General features: G+C 37.0%; 1 protein-coding gene across 9 annotated transcripts in view; it reads left to right on the plus strand.

Moving 5' to 3' along the window:
• SEMA5A (semaphorin 5A) overlaps positions 1 to 21,924 on the plus strand; it is a 325,120-nt gene that overhangs the window by 115,992 nt on the left and 187,204 nt on the right. For all 9 annotated transcript variants that reach the window (XM_051798972.1, XM_051798980.1, XM_051798971.1 and 6 more), the window contains 2 exons: positions 2,784 to 2,883; positions 17,677 to 17,722. In XM_051798972.1, the coding sequence (XP_051654932.1) occupies positions 2,784 to 2,883; positions 17,677 to 17,722 (146 nt within the window). The remainder of the gene's footprint in view (positions 1 to 2,783; positions 2,884 to 17,676; positions 17,723 to 21,924) is intronic.

Genomic DNA, 21,924 nt, shown 5'->3' on the forward strand with positions numbered 1-21,924 from the left:
CAGCTGTACTTATTTGCACACAGCAGTATAAATTTGAGTGTTAGTACATTGATAACCTGAGCTGCACTTTGTCAGTTCAGTAGGTTTGTGTGTGGTTCTGCAAAACTGTTCCTCAAAGACAGTAACTCTGGGTGCAAGCAAAGGTAGAGGGAGCCCAGGGAGCCATGACTTCCATCTCAAAGAGTGAAAATTCCCTGTATGTGTGCAGCAGCACTTCCCATGGCTTGTGCAACCATTTGGAAGAGGAACATAGCAGCCAAGGGACTAAACCCATATCCTTGTCTGTCCTAACAGACTCTTTTGTAATTTCTGCCATTGGCTTGGCTGGACTCTCAGGATGGGTATTCTATTCTTTTTTTTTTAAAACCCTGTTTTTTATCATAGTATATTTCGGGTTTTGATTTTAGTGGTTATTTATCAGTATTATGATTTTGTCTGAATTTCTGCTACTTTATAAAATGGTTTTCTATCCACTTCTGTCTCAGTCACAGTGCTTAATATAAGGAAATGTAGCCTCTTTGCATCTCTCAGAACTGAGAGCTCTTCCTGATTGGGACTGTGTGTGTATGTATGTATTTTTTCTGTGAAAACTATGTGGATATTCTGTGTCCATTTGGGAAATGTCTGAGGCAATTAATGGAGATTTTAGATACATTGGCTGATAAACTGATAAACTTAATTGCATTTAGCTTTCATTTTTTGTTCTCTTTTTTTTTTTGTCTTTTTTCCAGTAAGTGAGATTCTTCATGACTTACCTCTGAATTTTTTCATCTTCATATCCTACCTAATTTCTTAACTTTTTAGAACTTCGCAATTGATTTTTTCATATGAAATGCATGACTGAAAATTTAAGGTTGCAAAATCAAGTACAAAAAAATTAAAAACCACTTATTTTAGGCTTACCTGTGTAGCCTTACATATATAAATATAAGTAGATAAATAAGTATGTATAAGGCTACACAGGCCTATAATGTATATGTGTGTGTATATTGTTTTTCCTTCTTCAGAATCTTGATAGGTTTTATGTACAGTATCTGCAGTAACAGCTGATGTCAGTTGTAATCATAGTTATCTAATATGCGGCCGCATCCCCTTTCCCCTACAGTGTTCAGATCCTGATTTGAGAACCTATCCAACACAGACGGAATCAACAGTGAATTTAGCTACAAGTACTGCAGAACATGTACAACTGGCATTGCATGCCTGAAATTGCCCAGATGTATACAGGCTGCCATTAAAAATGCAGAAGTTAGTTTTCTGACACCCAAGTGATTCTACTTCACAGTTCCATCTGTTTTTTCCAAAGTATATGATGCTACAGCTTCTGCACAGTGCTTTTAATGGTTGTCTGCAATGGCTGAACATGTTTTGACACAGAATAACATTTTTCTCCTGGGCCCATTCCTTAGGAATGGATAGCCCACTTGTGCTAAAATTTTAATATTTAAATGAGGAACAAATCATCCTGAAACAGGCACTAGACATGGATTTGTTCAACTCAGATATTTGCAAAAGGAAAAATATGCTCATGAGTGAAGAAAGAAGTTTAGAATGGATCTTGTCAACCTGAGCTGCAACTGATGATACCAGTATCAAAAATTACACTTCTACAGCACCCTTGAGAGTGGATTGGTTTTTACTCTGTATTCTAGATGGTCATGACCGTGTGCTCACCTTTGGTCTTTCTGTTGAATGTTTCAAATCTGTAGTCTTCAAATAGATGGTTCCTCAGCCTGTTGTGCCATACATATCTAGCCCTCTTCACCTTTCACATAAGTTCCGGACCACTGCTTTGTGACTACATTAAAAAAAAAAAAAACAAACTTCAATCAGCATCCTGAGAACTGTAAAACTCTAGAGGATGAGGTTTTTTGTACAACTGGACCTTTTTTTGAGAGCCATTTATATTGTTATAGCAATTTTAAGTATTCTGTGTGTCTATTTAAAAAAAGTAAAATTAAAAAAAAATCATGCTCTGTTTCCAGAACACTGTGTTCATGTAGACAAACTGTTGTGTGTCCAGTTAGTGATATGAATGCAAAAATAACTACTACTAATTAAAATATTTAAGGATTTGATGTGCAACTATTTATGTGTGTTTAAGTTTGAAAGTAGGAACAAGTTTGTATTCTGAATACCAGTAATGCTCCTTGCTGATTTTCAGCAACTCACTCACTTGTCTGCCCTGCTTAATGTAGCACTAAATTGGTCTGAGAAAGGCGGGTGAAAAAAAAAGTTCAGTGAATGTCAAGCATTTTTTCTTTTTCATCCCTCATTTCTCAACCTTTTTATCGTGAAAATGGTGAAACGTCAAATTTATTTGTTTTTCTCATTGTTTTTCACTTGATTGGATACTTTTGTAGAGAAAATAAATAAATAAATAAATAAATAAATAAATAAATAAATAAATAGCTAAATAAAACCCTAGTCCTCAGCTGCTTCTGATGCATGGAAAATAAATTTGACTTCACTTGAGTGTGTACCAGTGAATTGCAATTGTACTGTGGTGTTTTCTGCTTTACCTAAGGAGGAAAAACATACCTGGCTTACAAATGAGACCAAAATATGTATACTTCATTCAAGTGTGTGTTGGGTGGCTGCTCTATATATTTTACAGGCCTGTGTTATAAATTACATGGCATGGTGGTGAAAGTCTCCTATGTTTTCTTAGAGAACCATATGGAGAAAACTTGCAGCCCCACCATATCTGCAAATTTAATGGTACCTGACATACTACATCTAGAACATTTATAGTAACAGTTGTATTTCTTGATTGATTTTAGAAATTGCCCCTTGGTTACATGTGTTCAAAGCAGAAGATGCTGTGGACTTCTCACAGTTAACATTTGACCCAGGACAAAAAGAGCTTATTGCTGGAGCAAGGTGAGAAATCTATTTTCTTTTCATGTTGCATCAGACTGGATTTTACTCTTTGTTGATAAGTAATATTCAACCATATTCCAGTATCAGCTTGCTCTCATGTGACTCCCTTGCCTTCTAGACCCACTAAACTGAATGTTATATATGTTTATTTCTCTTTTCCCTGACCAAAGTTAAAAGATGGATTGCCTCGTGTCAAAGTTCATAGTAGTTTACACTATTCTCATTTTTAAGAGGACTGTCCTGGAGTACACAAACTTTGGATGCATACAGTAGGACAGGCAGATACTGTATGACAATGTGACTAAAGTTACCACTGCATGAAACTTATGATGATCCCAAATTTGGCTACACAATATGGCTCTTTGTTCTTGAATGATTCTAATAATTATTCACTACAATGCCAGAAGTGATCTGTTAAAGACTGCAGAATTAGTGGTAAAGTGTTAATTATACTTTTTGCACGGTGGGACAGTACTTTGCCAGCTGTGATCGACAGTGACACTGTCTTAGATGTTAACATTGAAGCAGTGACAGTCCTTGAGAACCATTTTTTTGTCTTAGGACATGAAGTATAGTAAAACATTTTGGTTGGCAAAAAAAAGTAATCATCTAAACTTATTATTCAAACCTGTCTTCTGAATATATTTTACCCTTGAATTAACAAAGCTCTAGTCACTGTTGAAAAAAACCCCAATTTTCTCTGCTCTCTTTTTTTATTCTCCATACTGTTAATCTTGGCTCCAAATCTCAGCAAAAAAATGTTTGTTTAAACTCGTGCTTTTGAATCACTATGGGATAAGCTTTGGATGATTTTGTTGAATAAGCAGCGACTACAAAAAAATGCCAGCTGTCAATTCTGCTTTTTGGAAAAGATGTAGTACAGTTAAAATATTATTTTGGTTTCTGTATATGTTAATGCTGTTTCTGAGCTTCATATCTCTTGTTCTAAAATTGCAAAATTAAAAATATTCAGTGTTTTTAAAATTACAACAGAAATTTTGTTTTCCAGAGTTCAGTATAGTTGGCTGTTATTTGTTAGTAGAATTTGTTAGATTTTTCTTTTTCTTATTCTGCATTTTCATTCTAAATTTTAACCTTTTCCATGGCACTGTTGTGTTTGGCCATGGAGACCTTACTTTAGAATGACTGCATTTGTCAGCAGTTTTCTCTAATTGTACATGTTACTGATACTAATATCTCCTTTTCACTGCACACATTGTGCCAGACTATATGGTTGAAGTTGTTATATGTCATGAAGTCCTAAATTCAGAGACTAGCAACCAATTGTCAGGATGCTGTAGTTCCAAAATTGCAGGTGTTCATCTTACTGATTATGCACCTTTTGCATGTAGTTCCCCCTACACATAGAACGAATCCGTTCACTGTGAATATGATATCAAGTTTTCTGCTTATTTGCAGGAATGGATTTTGCAGCCTTTCATGGTGTCAACTGGCTGCACTGATGTGTTTTTTTTTTTCCTTACTGCACTGTTTTTACTTATCTTTCATCCAGGGCCATCTGATTTGAGCATTAATGTTACCATACTTGTGCTATGGCCTGTGGACAAAATTTTAGTACAGTTTTCTTGTGTGTCTACCTCACTGGATTCACACTGGCTCTTTGAAGAGCCATTTAAAGAATTAATTTTCTATCCTAAGCCACAAATATGCTCTCATAAAGACGTTGAAGAGAATGCATTGTTAGTTCCTTCTCCCTGGTGAAGTATCTTTTGATATACAGTTATTTCTCTAAAATATTCCAACTTTTTTTTCTGTTATCTTCTTGTACTAACACTGCATTAGTGAAAAATTAATAACCACGTGTAATGTGATTTCAGTAAGATCTGAACAATTAAAAGTTCCTTTATTTGTGAAAATGATAATTTGTAGCCCTCTAACATGGTTTTGTATTTGTAGAGAAGGGAAAAGTGCAGTGTGGCACGTGACAAAGCTACAAATGAACTTAGATTATGCAATTTGCACTGCCAAGAGAAGTAGTCCCATTATGATTTACTTGTCTGGCATCCCAACAAAACCAGAGGTATTGTGTTTGTGTGGCAAGCCTCTGGTACTGGAGGGGGCTACAGGGTTGGCATCTCTGAGAAGCAGCTAAAAGCTTCATCTAGAAGCTTCTCCCATGTCCAACAGAGCAAATACCAGCCGGCTCCAAGATGGACCTGCTACTGGCCAAGGCTGAGCCCATCAGCAATGATGATGCCTCTGTGATAATATATTTAAGAAGGAAGAAAAATTATTGTGCAGAAGTAATTGTGGCCGCAGAAGAGAGAAGTGGGAATATGTGAGAGGAACAGCCCTGCAGACACCAAGGTCAGTGAAGACAAAGGTGGAGGAGGTGCTCCAACAGAGCAGAGCAGAGATTCCCCTGCAGCCTGTGGTGCAGACTGTGGTGAGATAGGCTGTCACCCTGCAGCACATGAAGGTCTGTGGGGAGCAGAGATCCACCTGCAGCCCATGCCAGAACAGGGGAATGCCCAAAGGAGGCTGTGACCCTGTGGAAAGCCCGTACTAGAGCAGTCTCCTGACAGGACCTGTGGCTCTGTGGACAGAGGATCCCACATTGCCAGTTTGCTGGCAGGACTTATGATCCATGGAGAAACCAGAAGTCCATTCCTGAGGGACTACACCACGTGGAATGGATCCATGCAGTTCACGAAGAACTGCAGCCTGTGAAAAGGATCCACTTTAGAGAAGTTCCTGGAGGACTGTCTCCCATGGGAGGGACCCCATGCTGCAGGAGAGGAAGGACTCCTCTTCCTGACGAGGAAGCAGAAAGCACTTGTGATAATCTGACCATAACCCACATTCCTCCATCTCCCTGTGCTGCTGGCAGGGAGGAGGTAGAGAATCAGGAGGCAGAGAATCAGGAATAGAGTTAAGCCCATGAGGGAAGGAGGGGTGGGGGGAAGATGTTCTTAAGATTTACTTTTCTTATCCCACTCTGATCTTGATTGGTAATAAATTTAGTTAATTTCTTTCAATTGGTTCTGTTTTGCCTGTGATGGTATTCAGTGAGTGATCTCTCCCTGCCCTTAACTCATGAATCTTTTGTTATATTTTCTTTCTCCTGCCCAGTTGAGGAGGGAAGTGATAGAGTAGCTTTGGTGGGTAAATAGCAAGGGTCAGCCCTCCACATGCTTGCACCTCTAGGCTTCTGTTTTAGTAAGTTGGCAGTGCTCTAAACCAGAGGAATGATTTTCACAGCCGGGAGCTGTGTCCTGTCTCAGCTTAAGTTCATAACTGGTTTTTTCCACCTTAGTGGAGTTTAGTGAAGTCTTCCCAAATTATCAACCAGCCTACATTTCTCTGTCTTAGAAACCAAACAAAATAGTTTTGTGAAAATTTCACACTGTTGGAAATTCTTAAATCCCTTTTCCATCACTGATATTCACTGCAGGTGACTGTTTTTCCTTTCTGAAGTTCTACAACCTCTAAAGAAATTTATGATTTGTTTGTCTTACCAAGAATGGTAGCAAAGATCCTAGTGGGGATCCAGACTGCACTCCTGTTGGGAGTTGCCAATGTCATGCAGCTACGTGGAAAGACAGCAGCAACTTGAACAAGAATTTCATCAAAAGAGAGCAAAATTTAAGGGGTTATACCTGACTAAGGAAGAGGATCTGATAAGACAAAATGCAGTGCTGCAGGCAGCCCAGGATGATCTGAGCCAGCTGAGGACTCAGCTGATGGAAGCTCATGCAGAGATGGAGAATATCAAACCAATAGCTACAGTGTCAGAGACCACCAAGCAGGAAGCCATCGATGAAGTGAAGAAGCAGTGATAAGAAGTAGCTTCAATGCAGGCCATTATGAAAGAGACTGTGACTGTGAGCTCCAATATCACCACGGGTTGGAGCAGGAACGAGCTCAGTGGAACCAATACCGGTAGAATGTGGAATGGGAAATAGCAGAGTTAAGATGGTGACTGTCTGAAGGGCATGAGGAAAAAAAAACTAGAAAATTAGATGAAAAAGGCACAGGAAGATGCTGCTATTTTTTTTCTTTTTTTTTTTTTTTTTCCACCCTGGCTTGGCTACTCCTGGGAGCCAACCAGGAGAGCAAGGAGCATTACCAGGCCCATTTGCAGGTGATTTAAAGAGTCTCTAGGGAGCATGGCGACCCGGAGTGGGCAAAAAGGGTCGTGGCATGCCAGTGAGGGCATTTTGCATGACAGTTCGCACAGGCAGGGTGACCAAGAAGGGCACAACCATGGTCTAGTTGACAGGGTGGTGTTGGGACTCAATGGTCTCAAAGGTCTTTTCCAACATGGTTGATTCTGTGATTCTGTGTGATTCTGTGATCCTATGATGCCTCAGATGGTGTCTCCTGGAGTGACAGAGAACTTTTGATCTCATTGCACAAGGTTCTTGAAAGACTTTAAACTGTAGTAGTGTGTATTATTCTGTTTATATATGCTTAAAAAAAATTAACTGAAACTGGTTAGAAGTGTAGGGAAGGACTGTTGGAAGGCAAATGAAGAGGTTGGTGGAATTGTAGTGCAGGATAACAAGGACTGAGTGTGTGTGCAGTACCTGCCCATAAATCCGTCAGCAGGTACATCTAAGGAAGGAAACAGTAGTATGAGCTATACAGTAGTGTTGGCAGACAACTGAATCAGTTTAAGTTGGTCATGGTAATTTAGTCAGGAAACAATGATTTTTGTTACATTTTACAGGGGCGAGCAAAATAAGAACAGAAATATTTTGAGATAGAGATCAAAAGGGACATTATTCCATAATATTTTGCTAAAGTAGGCAATAACTGGAAAAGTAATTACTAGTCCTATACTGTGAAGATTAGTCTTACCTGTCCAGTTTGGGAAATAAAGGTGGTCTTCTGATGTCTGTGACCATTCTATAGTTGCTGTGCAAAAATAGATTGTTAACAATTGTATCTGCTCCTCTTTCCCCACCCCCAGCTTCCACAGGTCATCTTTCAGTCCTTGTGAGGTGGTTATTTTTGGTTGATAATTTTATTTTTTTATGCAAAACATCCAGTTCTCCTATAGGTCTTGAGCTGGTTAAATTGGAGTTTTGAAGCCTTGTTTCAGTTTCTTTACACCATCTGCAGTAATCTATGAACGGTACCATTCCAACACTAGTAGGTAGGTATGGCCAGTCTTCGTGAACAAAGATTTGGGAAAGGTCATTACCCTTCGAGCCTGCGCAGTGGATTTTTTAGGTGAGACACAGTGTGTGCTGAACTGAGCCCACCCTTTAATCCTAAGGTTCAACTCCCGGGGCCGAGCGAGCTTGGACAGTGGCAGTGAGGTCCTCAGGACGTAGGTTTGTTTAGAGTGACCTTCTCTTAGATGGATGGCCTTACAGGGCTGACGAGCTCCATCTGCCCGAAGGAGTTCCCTGACCGGGAATCGAACCCTGACCACAGCAGTGAGAGCGCTGCATCCTAACCACTAGACCACCAGGGGGCCCCACACTAGTACCTTCAAGTTAATCATCCAATCCATGTTCCCATGAAACTGTATCTTTAAATTTGCCACAGGCATTGTTCTTAATATTGCATACGACCTGGCAGATAAAAATAAATGAGTTGTACAGTGATCTGAAACCTTCTTGGGAATTCATTTGTTTTCTTAAAAAAACCTAAACCACATGGTAGGGCAGAATTTACTTTTATAATTAAGTGGCATCAATGAAGGATTACTCTCAGGGCATTAGCTCCTCAGTAAACTCAAGGAAGAGAGAGACTGCTTATTTATCTTATCCTGATAAATCCTAATAAAATATTCAGATGAATAGTTCTCTGTGTGTTACTTAGTGGACTAACTTAGCATGTAAACAAATATTATAATGATTTCTGCATAGAGATTCACAGATTTCCCCAATAACAACCTTACCTTCTTTTGCTGTGTGAAAGTGCTTTGTCATATGTTTCTTTGGAAAGGTCAGTTGAAAGGGGAATAGACCAGATTAGAGGAAGGATACAACAGTGTCTGAATTTCTCAGGCAAATTGTGCATTGCCTTTTTTTGTCCTTCATCCTTGGCAATACACTTAATACAGAGCAGCTCTAGTTTTTATAAATGAGAAATTGCTAAAAGTGTTCCAACCATTTTGGTAAAAAGAGAATCAACTAGAAGCATGTCTCAAACCCAGCAGGTTAGGGAAAAATGTTGAAATTCAAAGTAATAAGTTACATTTTCCTTTCAATCTGTTCTTTTTTCCTTAATGGTTTTATTCAAACCATGAAAGAAGAATTATGTCTATTTTTAAAGGGAAAATGAAGTTATCCTCTTTTCCCAAGCCTCTTATGTTTGAAATTATGAAGTGGTAGCAGCCTAACTTGAGTTCATTCTTGAGATGTGGTAATTTTAAAATTTTTTTTAATTTAAGTTGGGCTAGTTCAGCTATGCTTTTAAATGATATAGTTACTATCAGAAATAGGTCTCAAAGCTATTCAACTTTCTTTTTAATTGGCTAATATATATTTAGACATATATGACATTATTTTTTTATACAGAGCATCCTAATAATAGTGGCTCTCTCCTATGTTCTCCTGCAAGTTAATTAAACTTGCTTTTTAGGATTATGACTTGCTTTGAGGTGGCTTATTGCCTCAGTCACTCCTTATCTCGCTGATGAAGGACCGTAACAGTATGCCTGCTCACTTAATTAGATGTGTGTTTGGGAACGTTAATTTGAACCATTACCACTCCTTTCCATAATAACAGAAAAGCAAATTAAAGGATTCATTAAGAGTGGCTTAAGAATCTCTAATAAAGGAATAAATAACTGTACAGGTTTGTTTCTTGCTGTTGTCTGTTCCCAGCAGGAAAATATGAGACCTTCTTGTTAATGAGATGCTCTGAGGACTACATACTGGGAGAACATACAGGCACCGGAAAGTAATACTATATTCTTTGAACGTCCATCTGGGTTTCATTGCTCATTTAACACTCGGTTCAGGGTAATCAGTGTCTGTTCTTCCACTGATTGAACTGGGCTAATCTAATCTAATCAAAAGTATGGTTTAATGTTAAATCTATGAGAAATTATCATCCTACCTCTGCAGAAAAAGAAAGGTCTTTCTCCTCCTACTGCTTCTCTTTTCTATCTTGCTAACAGGTACCTGAATATTTTTAAAAGCTCATGCTTTTCACCTCTCTGCTCATGTCTGGTTCCACTATGCAATTTTCTCCTCCTTTGCACCAACACTGGTAATAGTCTGGTTGCAGAGTAGCACTAGTCAGTTCATTAAGTCCACGAAAATCACTTGTTTTCTTGTGCTGATTTAATGTCTTGGCATTTTAATTAGAGTAGCTAACATGATGCATCATCAGAGAAACCCTGGAGTTGACTCAGGGTAAGATGAAAAGAGAAATGGCGGTGGTAAATGGAACTTCTTTGGCAGAGAACACTGCTATTTCAGTGTAAGCTGTCTTTAGAAATTGTGGGCCCCCCGGTGGTCTAGTGGTTAGGATGCGGCGCTCTCACCGCCGCGCCCCAGGTTTGAGTCCCGGTCAGGGAACCCCTCCGGGCAGATGGAGCTCGTCAGCCCTGTAAGGCCATCCATCTGAGAGAAGATCACTCTAAACAAACCTACATCCTGAGGACCTCGCTGCCACCGTCTGAGCTTCGCTTGGCCCCGGGAGTTGAACCTCAGGATTAAAGGGTGGGCTCAGTTCAGCACACACTGTGTCTCACCTAAAAAATCCACTGCGCAGGCTCGAAGGGTAATGACCTTTCCCAAATCTTTGTTCGCAAAGACTGGCCATACATGTCTTTAGAAATTATATCAGAAGAGTGGTATTCTCAAGGTACCTGTATTTAATTCAAGTCATGACTTAATATATACACACTTGATGTGTGTTGGAGGTAGTACGTGTCCTGCCACAGAATGTGGCAAGTTATATCTACTGTTGGTTCCATGTTTGACCACGTTCTTATTTCAGTTAGCTACTCCTTTCTTTCTCAATGAGTGTTAGTCCAAACACAGCGTTTCTGCCCTACACTTCCAGCAGTTTGCTCCTTACTGAACTTGGCTGGGTGTGTGTGCCTTTACAGCACTGAAATTCAGGGCAGGGAGCTACCAGCTGGCCAGAGGCTGACAGACATGATATACAAGTCCTAGAGAGGTGTCACATAGAGCTGCAGTCAGTTCTGTGAAGGTCTCTCAGCTGCCTCTGAAACTTTGTTGCCTTGCATTAGTTACTTACAGTGCCCTTATGGATTAATTTGAGTGACTGCACTCATGTTGTGAGAGGATTGATCGGATGCTAAGTAGGTGTGTAGGTCTCAGTCCCCATTCCAAGTGTGCAATCAGAAAATTTAACAGTGCAGTGATGCATACTGTGCACATGACCTTCACCTCTCAAAGTTTGATGGGAGCAAGATTGCGTTTTATATAGAGATTTGTTAACATCATGTGCTTACCTTGGTATGAATCCTGCTTTTATGCGTCATGTACAGTGAGCTTTTACTAAAGGAAGGGGCTCTGTTGGAAATTAATGACTCTATCAGAGGACTAAAGTGGCATCACAGGAGGGAAATTCAAGGCTAGCTTTGAAAATGTGGGCCATCAAGCTTAGATTCTCCTTCCTTTAGTACCTTTAGCATTAATGTGATCACTCACATAATTTTTTGATAATTTTATTGTTGCGGTTTATCTTCTTAATAAAATAAGAAAAATTAAAAAGAATCCAAATATTTGCTACATTAGACTCTTAACTTTCTCCCCCAACCTTTCTCCCACAAAAAAACCCAAACAATTCAAGAAAACTTTATTTGCTGAACTTGGTTACTGTAGGAGAAGAGACCACAAAAAGTTTAAACTGTCTAAAATTTCTGGTTTTAAGCTCATTTCCATTTTTTTGGAGGAGATATAACAGCTGCATTTAAATTCAATTTCAAATAATCTTGAAAATAAACAGATTAATATATTGAACAATGAAATGGTAACAACACCACATAGAATTTGCATGGCTCTTAATATGAGTGGGTACTGTGTAGTATATGCAATATCTTCCAGAATGTAAAAACTGGGGGCATGTACTTTGACATATGTGTGGTAGCAATAAAAAAATATTACTGATTTGGTTAGCCAAAGTTATGAAGTACAGGATTAAGATTTTGGTTGAGGTGATATTTCAGGATAAAGTTGAATCCAAAGACAGCTTACTAAATAAATAGCTGAATAATCTCCTGGATTCATCTATACTAAAGCATAATATTCAGAAAAATCCTTGATCTGCATGCATTGGAGGCAGACAGGTGGCAAACATTCCAAGGCCATTGTCAGCTGGGGAACTTGAGTGCTGTATGTGAGAAGCCAGGGCCAACAGGAGATGTTAATGCATATTTGAGATGACATGGCACGATGGGACTTCAGGAAGAGGATGAGCTCCAGAGCTGCAGGAGCCACTGGTGCCTTTCTGCTTTTTCTGGATATACCCAGGGCAAGAAATACATAGAAAGGATGCCTGGCTGCTGTTGAAAATCTGTGTGGGAGTTCTATGTTCTAGGATCTCCAGTCATTGCTGAGGTTGAATGAGGAGGCACAGAGAAGTGAATGTAGTAAGATTTGGTAATCCTGAGGAGCAAACATCAGAGAAGGAAATCAGATTTTAGAATGGATTCATTTAATGGTTAATGGGATTCTTTCCTAATAGACTACAGTAGTGTTTTTCTTATTCTGTTTGATCAACTCGTTGTCTCACTGATCAGCCTGTGATCACCTGAGTCTTCCCTTTGCCCTTTTAAATGTTACTAAAACATGGTTCGTCTTCATTCCTCAACAACACCTGTAATTCTAGAAATTATTTAAAAAGAGCAATAAGAACAACGAAAAAAAATCACATCTCCATAATTTTTAAGTTGAATTATCATGACCTACTAGTCTGAAAATATTTAAATCTGTGCATAGGCTGTTTTCACAGCTTTAACATTTACCAGTAAGATGCTCATTTCATTATTCTGATTTACTGAGGCTTTCATTTCCTGAAAAGTGGAGACAAAATATTACTTTTGACTATTCTTCTTTTTATTATTGTAAATTGACCACTTTCATAAATGGTTCAACTAGACCACTTTGATTAGGTTTCTCTTATTTCCAGTGTTTCATCGCTGAATTTTTCAGGTATTTTTCCTATGGTTTCTTAATATAACCAAATGAATTTTCTACATCATATTTTTTAATTTATATTGATTATCTCCTTTTGTCCTATTCTTAATTTTTTTTAAAAATTTTATTTCCAATTGCTGATTTTACTATACTGCAGAATTAGAATTGGCTGCCACACAGAACTTCACCATCTTAATTGTGGAATTGTGACTTTTTGCTTAATGGTTGATTCTTCCAGAGCTCATACTTTTCATTTTCACTTGTAATATTTTTTCTTCTAACAAATTAAATAAAATTTTCTTCTTTCAGGTGAAATAGTTTCTTGAAAGAAGTGAAGAGAAAAGAATCTCTTACTGGTTTATTTTCAGGAGATTTGGCAGCATGTCTGGTCTTACCTTGAGTTTCTGAGTTTGTTGCAACCCCTATTTATTGATTCAGACTTCCAATTGCAGATGCATGTGGGGGCTTAGGATGGGTTTTGGAGGTTTTTATGCTATGTTATGGCATATATTTTGCCATCTTTTTTTTCAAAAACTTCGTCCTGAATCCATATTTTCCTGAACTGTATGTGCCATCTTAATGTTCTTCTAATTCATGTCTGTGTTTAATGCAAGAATATTTATTATTGTTCCATTCAGCTTTTATAACTTGCAATTTCACAGAGAAAAGGGTAAAATACTGGATTTAATAACAATTACTAACCTGATATACTTTTGAATCTTTATGGGTTTTCAGTTGTTTTTTGACACAGACTTGTTTAGGAATGTAAAGAAGATTAGTTTTGTATTTTTATCTGTAGTCACACTGCAATAAATTAAAGTATATTGTCATCAAGGACGTGACTGGAGAACTCTTTTTGTGTGTTTTCATTCAGTTCCCACTTATATCAGTGGAAGTCTTTGCCCTTGGATTTGAACAAGCTCATGACTAACAGGTTTTAGTAATCATAGTTGAGCTAGAAAAGTTGTTTAGTGCCATGAATGTGAAGCAAAATGCTTATTGCCTGCTGGATCTCTGAAGGAGTACAGGATACTGCTTTTTCTCAGTGTTAGTTGTGTTTTCTTCTCATTAAGTGTCCTTCTGTTTGCAGATTTATGTAACATATTTGCTTTCCTCATTCATTAAGCACCAAATGAAAACAAATTTGCCAATTATCACCAGTGTCAAATCACTTTAATTCCAGCATGCAAAGTTGTATTTGTCTTGCTTATTATTACCATATTTGGAAATGAGACAGACCTGTGTGCTAAGAAGTCTGTATCTGTGTTTCAAAAATGTAATTTCATTTTTATTTCGCATCCTTTGTTGCCTTCAAGCATAAATGCACTAGAATAAAGCTGACTAGAGGTTGAAAAATGGCAGTCCAGGGCATAATCTCAATAACACATTGCAAAAAGTGTTGTCACCTATGTCACCGTAACAACTCTGCATATGTAATGAAAATTGGCACTGACTTTTTCTTTGGACTGACAGATATATTAATTCTACATTTCCATTGTGCTTTTTTACTGGCATGCCTAACTTTTTTTTTTCTTATTTTTTTTCTCATATGTGCCCTATCTGAATGAGTGAATGAGTTCTCGCATGTTAGAGATGCACGTCTTAGAATGTTCAACTGTTGTATTTGTGGAGCTAAGTGAAATGGGCCCATCTAGGTAGGAAGAGCTCTGATTGCTCTCGGAGTGCTAGTTTGCCACTTATCCTAGCATTATTTGTGTAGTCACAGCCAATCTGTGCTGTCCATTTGCCCAGTTTATGTTGCTAAGGTGTAATGTTGTACTGTCTCTTGCACATTGCTATTCCATTTTCTTTCTGTTGGTTTTATGAAGCTGAAAATAATATTTTAGTTGGTTATTGGCAGCCACAGGAAGTTGAAAAATGTCAACTAATTAGCTCAGTCTCTTGACTCGCTCACATGAAAATATACATTTTAGTCTCACTAACACAGGGTGAATTTTTCTAATGTCACACTGAATATATTAATGTGTAGAAGTGTTGTGCTCTACTGAATAGGATACAAATCTCATTTTTCAAGAAAAAAACAAGGAAAATGTTGAATCTCTGTTTTTCTTCAGGCTGACTCTATGTTTATGCATTTATTAGTTTAGAATTTTTACAGTTTGGGACAATAGATTACTTTTTAATAGGCTGAAATGATGTCAGAATGAAAGACCATAAAAAGACATTAATAATTTGATAATCTGTCCTGAAAAGGCCCATCACAGATAAATCTTCAGTAGATATCTGAAGATAAAGTACACATACAGATGGAAATGACACTACATGAAGTACTGACCCTAAACTTAAAAGTGTGAGCCACACTGTCTGCTCATATATTCTGCAACAGAGACTGCATTTGTAGAGTGAGATGGGGCATTTCTGTGCCACTCTTGTAAGTCCGATACCACTGGGTTAAGAAAACTGAGGGTGCAGTTCGGTTTCTCTGGAAGAAAAAAAGTTTTGTTTCTGTAGGTGAAAAAAAATATTTGCAACAGCAGTGAAGTAGGTTTCTATGATATCTGGAGTGAAAGTAGTACAGTGACAATTGATGGAAATGTATATATACTGAGATGAGGAGCAGACTAAGTATTTATGTTCCCTGCTGAATAATTCTGAGCAAGACATTTCGCAGAAGTTATTTTTTTGTCCTTACAGAGAGGGTGGAGATGTGTTAGAAATGCATTGCTTCCTGGTGTTTTGGCAAAAGTCTTTCAAGTCCACTTGCATGTAGCTTTTTGGTGAAGCTTTGTGTAAACATTGTTCTGCAATGTACTGTTTTCTTTGTTTACCCACTTCAGGTCTCACTCAAACCCAAGTATTTTAGTTATTTCTTTGTGGTGATTTACCTGTGCTAATAATAAATATTCTGTCTTTACTTTATCATGAATTCTTGCCCTTATTAGGCTGACTCCTGTATTTTTAGTAACCCTCTTTAGCAATACTCCTAGGAAAAACTAGTGACCTGATTCCTGTACAACCACAATTTAAGTAGACCATAGAAGTACCAGAGTTGATAAATAAATACACATAGCTGTTTCCCGAAGTCCATAAATTAAATTTGCCATGACATTGATTGTGTTTCTGAGTAAGACACAATTTGGTTTTGTTCCTTTCTGCTTCCCTACTGTATCATTTAAAAGAAATTAAGAGGGATGTAAACTGCAGGTCCTGACCATCTGTGCCCATTAACAATACCTCATACCTCTTTGGAAAGAATTTTTATCTCAAAATGTGGCCTAATTTTAATTTTGATTACACTTCTACTACTCGCATGGATGTAATATGTGAGTATTGCAAATATTTAAAGTTTAAATTTACTCATCTCTTTATCGTGTTTTTTGTTACTTTCAGTGAATCTGTTAAAATCTTATAAATTAATGTTACAGATATTTTATGACAATTAAAATTGAAGTAATTTATATTATTATTTAAAAATTATTTAATCTCTAAGACATAATCACTCTGTAGTGGCATTGGAAAATCAAAATTGATTTAAATAAGGTAAAAATTAGGCAGACGAGGACTGAAGAATGTTATTTCTGTGAAAATGTAGGAAAAAAAACAATAATGAAAAGAAGAAGTGTGAGAAGAAACTAAGAAAGAAAGAAAAAAAAATGGTGCAGGAGGGATATGGACATGGAACATAGAAAAGCCGTATTCAGACTTAGCAAAAAAGACAATCTATGCTAGGGAAGGATGTGCTGAAATCAGCTGAAAGATGGTGTGGTATTTGCTCATTTTTTTGAGGGTCGCGGGCTGACACCATGAGGGCTACCAATGCACTTGGTTTATCAGAACATGGGTAATAAGACAGCTGCTTTGACTCAATAGACACAATGTATTAGAAGGAGTTGTGATAGCATGCACATATTGCACCAGTATGTACTGGAGGAAGTGGTTTTGGTCAGTGGGGCACCCTCACCTTTCTGAGTCTACCAACCCTATCCTTTCCCCAGGTTTCAAACAGTGCCTTTGTGTAATGTCTTGCGGTTTGCCTGAACTCTTCCCAAGTTCTGTAGCTGCAGTGATATGGCTGTTAAGAAAAAGTGGAGTGAGAAATATTTTTGCAATAAACACACAGGCTTTTGAAAATGCTTGGTTGGTTTGTGTGTAGTTCCTGCTGTCCGTGGGGAAAAAAATCTCAGGTTTCAAAGAAATTAAATCATGTATGACAGGACTTCATTCAGAATTGTGTAAGCTCTGAGGTTTCTATAGGTAGCCCATCATACTGGGATCCTTTGCTTCAAACTTTACATATATGTGGCTGAACTAATTGCATCTCTTTGTGGAGAGAAATGGACAGCTTTAACCTACCTGTCCTCTTATTCTCATGTAGATGTCTGACCCTGGTGAAATGAATCTGCCAAAGCACAGAGCATTTCTTCCCATCGATTCTAAAGGAAGACTGGAGCAATGAATCAGATGTACATTCATGCAGTATAAATATCTACATTATTCACATTCAGCCAGTTCTTCAAACTGAAAATCTGTTTTAGAAATTAACTTAATCCTTAGCCCAAAGGGCTATACATTAAGACAGTCCCTGAAAGAATTTGAAGCCCTGAATACCTGTTACTTTTTAATTTTTTTCCTGTCTTTTACATGCATTAATTTTGCTTTTATTTAAACACTAGCAACACTTTTTTAAGCAACACTAGTAACAATTAATTTTTATCTACAATTTTTTTAACCGCAGAAACTACCTCTTCAGATTGAACCTTGAGGATCTCTCTCTAATACAGGTATGTTTTATTTATTTCCTTAGTTTCTCTGCATGATGTAGGTAAGCAGATGTTTTAAAGCAGATAATCAAGATATTCATAAGCTTCATGACTACACATAAATATGCATCTGTTTTTGTCCTTTTTGAGGCCTCTTATTGTATAAGTCATATTATCCCTTTTAATTCTGGATTAACCTTTGTCCCAGGCTATACAGACCTAGTGTTATTCTGCTGTGATTGCTTTAGAGTGGATTTTCATAGTCTTTTCATTAATACAATTTAAAATTAACTACATTTAGATTCAGTACTGTCCCTTTCAATTCATAAAGTAATACTATATAGTTGAACACAGAAAAGTAAAATGCATTCAGGTAAGACCATCCTTGTGATTTGTAGAACATTTTGTGTATGATTTAATTAAGTTTGCAGACTTCATCTACCTTCCTAAACTACTAGAAACAAGATCTGAAGTTAACTTATATTTAACTTGCAGTATTAATTGCAGTATTAATAATTGCAGTATTAATAAATATTCAATTTTTTTGCTAGTGTTTAAGGCTGTGACACACCAAGCACTTGTAATATACAGAATTCAGGCTGTCTACTTTCACCTTCTGTGCCATAATCAATATCCTGGCAAATAATTTAAGTCCTAAAGATTCTCGTTGCGAGACTGCATTCAGAGGTCTTTGATGATGCCATTATAGTTTATCCTGCTAATTCATAGATTGAAGTTCACGGCTTTTCTCTGTTAGAATATGTATCAATATGCTAAATTCACTAATTAGGAAGAAATCTGGAGATTACAGAGATTTATAATTGTGCTGAGTAACTCAACCAGACATCCCCTCACCCCAATCAGCAAAACAATACAAAATGAGCACAGAAATCATACTGTGAAGTTATACTGGGTTACTTGGTTTTAGTCTTATGAATGTTAAGAAGCCTTTAAACAGTCTTCTCAAGCTGACTTTTGGTAAAGTTTCTTATTCCGTCTTCAGTGTTGTAGCACCACTGATGTGTCTCTATATCTTCAAACATTTTTCCACAAACCTTTAGAGTACTTGTGTTTCTAAATCAAAATGAAAGTGTGAATTTTTTTCTTTCACCTACATATCTTTACTATCCATACACTTAATCTTCAAGTTTTTTCCCTAATTTTCAAACCTGTCGTTATGACTCCTTCATATTTTTCCTTCACAGATCTTTTCTTCCTCTTCTTTCCCTCTGCTTCCCTTCTGGTTCTGTTAGAGTGCCCTTGAACAGCCAGTATTCAAAAGATGTGTTTCCTTGGGTGTGCGAGTTCTGCAGCTCCAAATCAGCTGTGAGGGGGCTGAAGCCTTTGTTTTGGTTTTTAAGTTGTATTGTTTAGGACTTCCAAACTAACTAAACGACATATTTAGGTTGGTTTGTAATCTGGTATTATGGTTGAAAAGATAGGGGAAAAAAGTGAGAAACAAAGCGGAAGTTATATGAAATCCTTGCAAAACAGAATGATGGAATTTAAGAGGAGAAATAAAGCAGATCATGGTTTAATTCAATATTCTATGTGCTAGTTAATATTGGTTTGCTGAGGGACTGAACGCTTTGACACTTTATGTATGGACAGAAGAAATTTGCTTTTAGCATTTTTTTTTCTTCACACAGTTTTTGTTGTAATAATAATGCAAAAAAAAAATCTAATTCTTCTACTTATGTTGCTTGCTTTGATTTTTTTGCATGAACCAGCCTTTGTAAAAACATGCAGATGTTTTACAAGCTAATAAACCATGCTTTCACATCTGGAAGAAAAGTTGCATGGTGAAGTACTAGCTGTAAGAAGCTTTCAGTGTAGCTCAATAACAAGACAAAAAGACTAGAAACAAGACAACCTATACATCTGTTGTTTAAGTATCTTAGAAAATTGCTCAAGGTCTGTCTTTGTTATTGTGTGTTGGAAGTGGGAGAAAAATTACTGACTTTTCTTCCTGCATGGCAAATACTCTCAGCATGAAAGCAAATTGGAACAATTTGCATCCTCCTTTTCTACAGTTTTCAATCAGACTTCTATAACTGTTTATTTTCTTTAATTGATGCATTTTGGGTTTTTTTGTTTGGTTGGCTTTTTTTTTGTTTGTTTTGTTTTGTTTTTTTTTTTAGTTTGATTCATCAGTTGAATCTTTCTCATTGTACTTTTCTGTTTGGAAAAAAAAGGGAATGCCTCAAACTTTTGACCATTGATGCACTTCAGTTATTTTTGTCTTAGCAAGTTTCCTCATCTGTCATGCCTAAATGTCTCTTAGAATATGTTGTTAGTTTGTGCACATGCTGGCAGTGTGAAGACAATAGGCTTCATGTTACATGCAACAAACTGGAACAGTAATAATCTCGTAGCAAAAAAATCTTTGCAAAATTTTGTTTACAAATTTCTATGTATTTTTGAAAATCAAGACATTTTATAAATAAAGTGTTATTTTGGAATATTATCAGGTTTTTTTAATAGGAAAGCTCTCTAAAGAGGAATAAATTTAAATAATGATTTCTTGTTTGCAAACTTTTGAAAAAATTACTTTGGGCTGAAGTATGTTTAAGTCCTATTTTTTACAAGTGTATGCCTGGAAAATAGTTTGGAAGCTCAAGATAACCTTCCTTTAAAAATATAAATAAACAAAGAAAAAAATCCACCAAAACCAGGCAGCCATTTGAAATGCAAGTTATCACAAAAGAAATGCAGAACAGAGATTCATGTATTGAAAGGGTACAGTTTCAGTTTAGTGAAAGTTAATCCCTTGTAAAAGTGAGGGTTAGAGTGCTACTAGACTGCATGAGACAGGATGTGCATTTAAACGTGAGCTGGGGACATGCACTGAGATACCATTGCCCATTGTGAGTACATCAAAATTGTCATCCTGCATGTCATGGTTCTGTGCTCTGTACTTTATAGGAAGAGCATGTTGTTTGAGTAAGCAGGTTTCATATGATAATATCTTTAGCAAACCAGTATTTGATGTATCTCAGCAATTTTCTTTGTGTAGCAAAATAAAGAAGAGTACAGCAAGTGAAAGCCTTTTAAGCTCTTAACGGAGAAGCCTAAGAGTCAAATTGTTCAAAGCTGACTGTTGGAACAATGCATGCATAATGATTATGGATTAGGAAAGAAGCACTCATTGGGCTGTGGTTGTTGAAGGGCAAATATTTTATCACTAGCTACAGCAATAGTAGGCTTACAGACATAGAAGGCCTGACTCTACATGGATTTGTTTTGTGAGCTTTGCTTTGTTATCGCTCACCTCAAGCAACAGTAGAATGATCCATAAAAATGTTGGCCAAGATGAAAGCTGTATTTCCTGAAAACTTTGTTGTTTTTCTTAAAATATAAAAGCAGAAATCTAAATAGTAGTGTTTAAATGAATACATTTTTTTTTAAAAGTATTTTTTAAAAAAGATGATGTCTAGCAAAGGTCAGCATTAATAGTGGGCTTTTGACATCATGTGGAGGATGTCTGTCACAAGTGTCTGTTTTTACCTTTTTTTTTTTCCAAGTTTTTTGGAAAGAGAGCTTCTAAATTCAAACGTTTGTTTGTGTCTACCCGCATGACAAGTTTGCTAATGTGTCTGTAAAGAGTGAAAAGCTATACTTCCTGGCCTTTATAAGTCTTTATGCCACAATTGCCATAAACATTTTTACAAGCCAGCATGCATAAACTTTTCATAAATCTGATAGAACATATGCATCTTTTATTCTTCCATAAGATGAACTTCTTTACAAACTCAGATGGTTAAGGCATTTACACGGCACACGCTTGAGTTTGCTCATAAAATTTTCCAAAGGCAACTGAGGTGACTAAGTTGCAAAGTGACCAAAAGATGATAGTTTGCACATGCAAAATTCTGATTTCGAGCTAGGAATGAGCAAAATGTGCAGAGGTATTTGAAATGTTGTCTTAGTCTGAGTTGGTGTTGAAAGCACAGTTTCAAAAAGAAAAAGAAAAAAATAGCAAAGGGCAGTGCATCTGCATATCACAATGACACCTCTATACAGTACTTCCTCTTGTTGATACTTTTATGGTGGCAGACTGTTGGATTTGGTTGTATAGCAAGTGCACAGATAATTAAATTAGACAATTGGAAATTTAAAGAAGAGTTAGAAATATTTGTGAAGCCAGAGCTAGTTCTTTGTGGCAGTTATAGATGGACTTGTTGATGTTTTAAGTGCATTCTAGTACTTTTTTTGTGATACCC

Source organism: Manacus candei, unplaced genomic scaffold, assembly GCF_025592945.1.
Source record: "Manacus candei isolate 608988 ecotype Guabito, Panama unplaced genomic scaffold, ASM2559294v1 h1tg000049l, whole genome shotgun sequence".
Classification (NCBI taxonomy): domain Eukaryota; kingdom Metazoa; phylum Chordata; class Aves; order Passeriformes; family Pipridae; genus Manacus; species Manacus candei.